This window comes from Otolemur garnettii, unplaced genomic scaffold (assembly GCF_000181295.1).
Source record: "Otolemur garnettii isolate 467f Iridium unplaced genomic scaffold, OtoGar3 scaffold00293, whole genome shotgun sequence".
Lineage (NCBI taxonomy): Eukaryota > Metazoa > Chordata > Mammalia > Primates > Galagidae > Otolemur > Otolemur garnettii.
This window is the reverse complement of record NW_003852688.1, coordinates 652,036-660,467: the sequence shown is the minus strand read 5'-3', so window position 1 is coordinate 660,467 and position 8,432 is coordinate 652,036. Positions and strand designations below refer to the sequence as shown.

Here is an 8,432-nt window from a genome sequence, read left to right as displayed (position 1 = left end):
CCAGCTGTTCAAAAGGCAGGATGATACTTGTGATTCCAACATGGATGGATCAGTACTGAGTTCCCAAGATGTTCAAATAGTAGTTGTTTGGCCAATCAATCATCCATATAGACATATACATATATTTCTGGTCTGGGTAACTACACTAAACATTTAGAAACAGCAACATAAGGCACTATTTTAAGATACAATTACCATCAGCCAAAATTTGAATTATTGGGGAAGATTCACAAGCTATCTGCCTGAAAAGGGGGATGGAATAACTATTAAATAAATTTACATTTTCATTTTTTTCTAAATGCTTATAAAAGAAACTTTGTTTCTCTTGCCTAATCTCAAATTCCCTGAAGAATTCCTTCTGGGGGTCCCCAAGATGACTCTACGGGAAGTAATTTTTCAAATGTTGAACTTTTTACTCCCAGCAAAAATAAGAGTACCTAGTCTACTGGCTATCAAGTCTAAGGGTGAGAATGTAAACTGACCTATTTTATTTTTTTGAGATAGAGTATCTCACTACCCAGGCTAGAGTGCAGTGGCATCACCATAGCTCATTGCAACCTCAAACTCCAGAGCTCAAGCAATCCTCTTGCCTCAGCCTTCCAAGTAGCTGGAACTAGAGATGCCTGGAACCCAGCTAATTTTTCTACTTTTAGTAGAGATGAGTCTCACTACTCTTGCTCAAACTGGTCTGAAATTCCAGAGTTCAAGGGATCCTCCCACCTCGGCCTCCAAGAGTGCTAGCATTACAGTTGTGAGCCTCCTTACTTGGCCTAATTTTATAAGACATTGTTTTATAAGAAAACTTATAGTCTACAATATAAATAATTATCAATTCAGCCAAGGAATGAGTAAAAGGAAAGTTGGAGAAACACATTCATAGGGGTCAAGCATACATGGCCCAAAATGGTAGGATGGGAGGAAGATTAAAGCTGTATTGCAGCAAAGGTACTCGAGCCCCAAGAGTGGTGGGTCGTAAGGCAATTGTGGATAAAATATATTTTGAAAAAAAAGGGGAAAACTTGAAAATTCAGAGTTTAAAAAGCTACCTGTGGCTTAATTAATTCTCCTATCAGCCTTTGAAATTGTATTTGTTTTGAAACTGAAATCCAGATCCCCTTGGCTGCATCCTAAATTTTCCAGAGCTTTTATCACTGCCCTCTGGAAAAGCAGGAAGGGATGCAAAAGAAAGATAGTATCATAGAGGAAGCCAAAATGAATCAATTTTGTCATCTGCTACTTTCCGTTTAATGTCACAAGAGTAACAACAGATAACTTTATACTTGATGACTTCATGCTTATGATAAACGTCTTTTAAAAATTAATCAGATTCTCCAATATAATTAGCTCTCTTGCAAGATTAAATATAAAATTAAAAATTACTAGGTGATTAGACCACAATTATACCAATTTTGAACTTGGAACAAACTGCACATATAATTGGAGAAGATAAAACAGGATGAGAACAGAAGCAATAAATCAAGTGGGTTACCAGAAATCAATTTAGGAGAAGCGGGGGCAAGGTTAGGGGCTAGAGGACTAAATTTACTGCTAATACCACGTTATGATAAGCATAAATCTGAAATTTCAACTGGGAATTGTTCTTATACTACAAATATGTTTATCCATGGCAGAGCACATGCCCAGAGGCACAGTGAATGGCAGGCAGTTTCGCAATCCACTCCTTGCTCCTTCTAGTATTATGCAGTAGAGGTAGGTAGGTGTTGAGACAAGTTTTAGGGATGCCAGGTTGAGCCTCTTGCTTTTCAGTTGAATATTTATGTTAACATGCCAACTTGTTCTTATTAGTTATTTAGTATTAGATTTTTTTTTTGCCCTTTGAACTAAGATTCTCTCAGGAATCAATGCAGGAAATGGAGTGATTCGGAACTCACCAATTACGAACTAACTTTCAATGCCAAAGGCTTTAGAAGTTAGCAATAAAAATTTAGTTCAGATATCAAGATTAAAGTCTAAAAAACATTTCAAGGTCACCCGAATGAACCTTTTCTACCTGTACCTTTTTTTTTTTTTTTTGAGACAGAATCTCACTATGTCATCCTCAAGCTCTTGGGCTTAAGCAATTCTCTTGCCTCAGCCTCCCAAGTAGCTGGGACTGCAAGCACCTGCCACAGTGCCTGGCTATTTTTTGGTTGTAGTTGTCATTGTTGTTTAGCAGGCTCAGGCCAGGTTAGAACCTGCTAGCCCTGGTGTATGTGGCTGGCGCCCTAACACTGAGCCACAGGCACCAAGCTTCTACCTATACTTGTACAGGTAGTATCTATCTGCTCTCGAGAAACAGTTTGTCTTGAGCAAAATGTCAGAACAATTCTCCCATGCTTAGTATATTTTTTGATTATGTAACTCTGAAAATAGTTTCTGGTTTTTTGTACTTACCTGTGTTACGTGTCCACATTCTTGCATTATACAACACTTATAATGACTCATGTACATGTAATACAAAGTCTGCTCAATACATTTTGACCAATGTGGTTTAACTCTTGTTTATTAAATGCTTTGCAAGCTAATACAAGGTATACTCTAACACATACTATAAATGTGATAAACCTTTAATAATCGTGTTGGTCTTCTGCTTTAAAATCTGTTCTGAACTTCATACATCTGCTGATGGGAATGTAAAATGGTACAGCCACTTTGGAAAATACTCCGCCGAGAGAAATGAAAACATGCATAAAAACTTAAGACTTATGCATAAATATTTATAGAAAGATTATCTGTAATAGCCAAATATTTATCAACCAAAACATAAACAATTGTGGTATATTCATACAATGGAATATTATTTGACCATAAAAAGGGAATTCTGACCCATGCTACAACATGGATGAACCCTAAAAACATAATGCAAAGTGAAAAAAGCCAGGCAAAAAAAGACTACCTATTATACAATTACATTTCTAAGAAATAGCCAGAACAGACAAATCTATAGAAACTAAAGGTAGATTAGTGATTGCCCAGGGCTCACGGCATGGGGAGGGAATAACTAAAAGGGTATGAGTTTCTTTTTGAAGTGAGAAAAATGTTCTAAAATTGACAGTGGTAATGGCTGCACATAACTGAATATGCTAAAAACTACTGAATTACATACTTTAAATGGTTAAGTTGCAAGTTTTTTAAACTATTTTTTAAAAAATCTGTTCTGAGGCATGAGGTACTTGAGAATAGCAAACCCCTTCCACAAAGCTTTTCTGATCAACAGTAAAAGATTTACTGAAACTAAAGTCCAATTTACTTAGTTGTAATTGGAACCAGCTTGCAGTATTTTGATATGTACATTTCTAAAATGTGAATGTAGTTTAAGAAAACACATCATTACATCAGATGTTCCAGGCAGCCTGCCATCAGATATTTTTATGAAAAAAACTGTCTTAAAAGGAATCCATTTAATCAACCTCAGAATGTATGTTCTTTTTTGTTGCCTCATCTCTTTATAAACCACCATCTCCCTTAAACTCTATGTTAAACAGTACTAGCTATGATTAATTCTCTCTATATAGCATAGAGACAGACACACACACATACACACACCAACAAAGACAGTCCCTGCTTTCATGGACCTACAATCCAAGAGGACAAGATAAATCATATATTTAAAAAGGGTGCTATGCTAGCACAGGGGTGTGATTTTAGAGAGGAGCTATAAAAGGAGGTTTCTGTGAGAAGTGATACTTGAAATAATAAAAGAAGGGGCCAGCCATGCAAAGATTAGGGGAGATAATTCCAGGTACAAGAAACAATTCTTGCCTGGCAGATGCAGGAAAGTGGACAGGGACAGAAGAATTTTGGTGACCAACCTTTTTCTATAATTCTCAACCTAGTACAAGAATGTCAGGCAAAGGTGATTAGCAAACTGAGGCTGAACTAAGATAGGTTAACTTTACCTACCTTATAGGCCTTTAAAAGGTCTCAGCACTCTTCACCTAGCGGAAGCCATCCCTGGTTAAGTCCAGGCTAAGTGCTCTCTCTCTACCTTCCTTGTGCCTCTCAGCAACTGTTATTTGCACCACCCATTCTTTCAACCCGTTATCAGTGAGAAGCACTGAGCTAATAGTCTCAGGTCTTACAGACAAATGAGACATACACCTGTCAGCCCTTAAGTTAGGAAATAATCTACTAGCACGAAAAATACAGGCATAAACAAATACAAGGTCAAGTAAAAGTGGGTCACAAAAAAGATAAAATGTAAGCATACTCAGAGATTATTTCCAGCTGCAGAATCAGAGGAAGTCTCATGGGGCACTGGAGCAGGGAGTCAACGAAGCCCGAGGACTTAGGCATATGGGGGAGTAAATAGATTCACTGTATCCCTAAGTAACATTAAATATATAGTTGACCTTTGAATACAAGTTTGAACAGCACGAGTCCACCTACATGGAAGTTTTTTTTGTGGGGGGGGAGGGCAGAGTCTCACTTTGTTGCCCTGGGTAGTGCTGTGACATCATAGCTGACAGCAAACTCAAACTCTTGGGCTTAAGCAATTCTATTCCGGCTCGGTGCCTGTGGCTCAAGTGGCTAAGGTGCCAGCCACATACACCCAAGGTGGCAGGTTCGAATCCAGCATGGGCCCACCAAACAACGATGGCTGCAATCAAAAAATAGCCGGATGTTGTGGTGGGCGCCTGTGGTCCCAACTACTCGGGAGGCTAAGGCAGGAGACTTGCTTGAGCCCAGGAGTTGGGAGGTTGCTGTGAGCTGTGATGCCACAGCACTCTACCCAGGGGGACAGCTTGAGGCTCCTGTCTCAAAAAGCAATTCTCTTCCTTTAGCCTCCCAAGTAGCTGGGAATACAGATGCCTGCCACAGTGCTCAGCTATTTTTAGAGACTGGGTCTCACTCTGGCTCAGGGTGGTCTCTAACCCATGAGCTCAGGTAACCCACCCGCCTCGGCCTCCCAGTGTGTGAGGATTACAGGCGTGAGCCACTACACCCAGCACGAAGGTTTTTTTTCAACATAACATAGCCAGTCCTTATCTACTGGCAGTGAGCATACAGAGGGTCAACTTTCCTTATCTGTATGTTGTGCAGGGCTACCGCAAGATTGAAGTATGTGTGGATTCTGGTATCTATGGACAGTCAAGGGGCTAATCCCTAACAGATACTGAGGGATTACTACATTTAAAAATATTTTTAGCTCCCCAACCAGGTTACAAACTCAAGGATGGAAGGCCTGATACTCCTTTTATCTCTCTGTGATACTCAGCGTAGTATTTTATAGAGTTTGGCAACTCATTTGTTGACTCGCTGTAAGAGGTGAGCTATCAATTTTAGTGCTGAATGTAGGCTAAATTACTCTTTACTTCATAAGGTGGTTTTGGCCTTGGAGACAGATGATCCCTGAACCTTTTACATACTATCTCTGTTTTTCCAAAATGAAAAGGTATTACACAAAAATATGTACAGAATACATAATGTACTTCTGATTACAGACATGTAAAATGTTTACCTATGTATCTGTGTCTGCATATGTGTACCTTTTTTTAAAAAATTGAGACAAAGTCTCACTTTGTCACCTCAGTAGAGTGCTGTGGCATCATAGCTCATAACAAACTCAGACTCTTGGGCTCGAAGGATTCTCTTGCCTCAGCCTCCCTAGTAGCTGGGATTACAGCAGCTTGCCACAACGCCTGACTATTTTTTTTTATTGTTGTTTACCAAGTCTGGGCCAGGTTTGAATCCATCAGCCCTGGAGTATATGGCCAGCGCCCTAACCACTAAGCTATGAGTGCCCAGCCTGTACCACTGTACCTTAAGTTCAGACTCTCACAAAGATATTTTCAACTTCCACTGCTAAAATGAAGTTTGTACTTGAGAAAATAATTGTTTTTCACTGATCAAACTTTCCCATCCAGTCTCTCAAAATCCATTCCCATTCCCAACAAAACATCTTAAATCAGAAAAGAAAAGCCAAACATTTTTTAAGGCAGTGTCTCAACAACTCCAAAGAATATTCCATGGCCAAACTCACCATAGAGAGCTGTCCAAGTTTGATTAATTACATCTAGACACACAGTTCCTGACCTGAAACAGATGGAAAGAATGGCATTTTATAAAAAATTACCAAGTTAGTTTAATGTATCTGGCAACTAATTTTATTTACCAAGAGAAGTACTTTTAATAGATCCTTAAAAAACAAAAAGAATTCCAATTGAGGAAGGAGAAGTGTGAAGAGAGTATTTACAAGGTCTTAGGTGTTTCTTTACAGACTGAAAGGAAAAATAGTAACTATACAAAGAAGAAACCAGACAACACCTGAACCAGGTGATCAGAATTAGCACTGAGAACACAGAGGCAGACAGACCTGTGTGCCTCCGAATGTCATACCCTGAGGAGGACACATCTTGCTCACATCTGACCTGAAGTGAGTACATGCCCTAAATCTAACAAGGAAACATCAAATTGAGGAACAATGTACAAAATAACTGATCTATATTCTTTAAAAATGGGAATTTTATAAAAGATAAAAGGCAGGCTGAGGAAATGTTCCTGGTTAATATTTAGGGTGTACAGACAGATAACTATTTTAAATTGCATGTTATGGACATCCTATTGTTTAAAGAAACATAAAAACTATATGTAATATATGATTCAGGACTGGATTTTTTTTTTTTTTTTTGCAGTTTTTGGCCGGGGCTGTGTTTGAACCCAGCACCTCTGGTATATGGGGCCAGCACCCTACTCCTTGAGCCTGAGCCACAGCCACATCCCAGGTATGGATTCTTTACAGAAAGAAGAAAGTGCTAAAAAGTGCATTCCTTAAGAATATGGCAGTGGATTAGATAAGTATTGCATTAATATTAAATTCTAGAATCTTACAACTATACAGTGGTTACATAAGAATATCTTTGCCCTTAGGATAACTGACACAATGAAATATTAAAGGACAAAGGGGCAAGAAGTATGCATATAGACAACCTACTCTGTGAAGGTTCGGAAAATCTCATATGTATGTATGTGAGAGACAGTAAAATTCAGTCACACTGAATTCACATGATAATAAACACTGCATTGCAAATAATCATGTATTCTAAATAGCACTGGAAGTACAAAACAGGTTCACTGGAACCATATTTTATAATATCGCTAATAAAATACTGGAAAAAAAGAAAGTGATAATTAAAATTTATTAACTGAAATAAAACTACAGTCATTCATATTTACGTTCTGCTCAAGAAACGAGAAATACTTTAAGGGCTAAAAATAGTAAATTTGTATACTGACAACAGATCTCTGAGTTGTGTATATACAAAGAGGACGGACATGTGGAATATTGCAACTTGTTAGCTGGATATCAAGAAAAATGAAGGGCCCAGTCCTGACAATGGAAAAAACTAGTAGCATAATAGAAGAATTTAAGCTGGGTGGTTTAAAATATCATGTTCCTTGGATTCTATAATTTACATGACCACTCATACAGTTGTCCTAACTCCTGATAAAATCTAAAAAGATAGAACTGAGTTTTTTTTAATAGAAAGGGAACTTTAATCAAGAGCAATTGCTCCTAAAATTTAAACATTTTAAAATAGTTACTTACGCTTCATCAATGTTGGGATGGAAAATTTTATTCATGAATCCTGTAAAAAGAGATGTTAATTAGCAGCAAAAAGTATCTAGAGACAATTAGTTTTAAAGTACTTCAGTATTGGAAATAATTTCAGTATTAGAAAAAGTGGTAATATAAATCATTTTCACTTTAGATCTTTGGCTACTCAGAAGACTATATTCTGACAGCTCCACTTACTTAAAATATAGTATGTTAGAGTTCTTTTAACACACAAGCAAAAATTGGAAGCAACCTACCTTCTTATGTAAAAGATCATTATAGCAATTTTCTGAACTATGAAGGTATTTGCCAAAAGAGAAATAGTACTAACTGGTTTATAACTATTGTCATTATAAAAGTTGAAGAATCACTCTAACTCCCCCTCCTAAAAGTTTTACAGTTCAAGCTCTAAATCCAAAGGTTCTGCATTTGAACTTCTCTTTCTGAAGCTCTTTAATGATATCAATCAGCTACACCATGTTCAGAACAAGAATGAAGCTGTTGAAATGCTAGAGGAATACTGTTCCAAACTACAAAGGATTTTCTAAAAACAGTGACCAAAATATTTCCTTTAACTTTAGTCTACTCATTCAGGATAAAATTGGGGCAACCAAGAAATGAGGCAAGGAGGTAAAAATTCTGTAAGATGGCTATATCTGTTTTCCTAGAAAAACAAAACAAGTATGTGCTTTAACAGGTTGCCATTTAAATTCCAAGGAAAAATTCTTTCCTAATTTAAGATGAGTGACTTAATCAGTCTGTTTATATGATAATATGACATGATTCTAAAGCTGACATCTGCTGTCAAAGCTGTCATTTTGTCATCCTTATCGTCCCATTCCCCTTTATGACTTCCCTTACTCTCTTCCACACA

At 37.5% G+C, this 8,432-nt stretch overlaps 1 protein-coding gene across 2 annotated transcripts in view; it reads right to left on the bottom strand.

The window, feature by feature from the left end:
* UBE2H (ubiquitin conjugating enzyme E2 H) overlaps positions 1–8,432 on the bottom strand; it is a 124,781-nt gene that overhangs the window by 19,565 nt on the left and 96,784 nt on the right. For both annotated transcript variants that reach the window (XM_003803317.2, XM_023508936.1), the window contains 2 exons: positions 7,550–7,589; positions 5,984–6,036 (listed from right to left, as the gene is read on the bottom strand). In XM_003803317.2, coding sequence (XP_003803365.1) covers positions 5,984–6,036; positions 7,550–7,589 — 93 coding nt within the window. The remainder of the gene's footprint in view (positions 1–5,983; positions 6,037–7,549; positions 7,590–8,432) is intronic.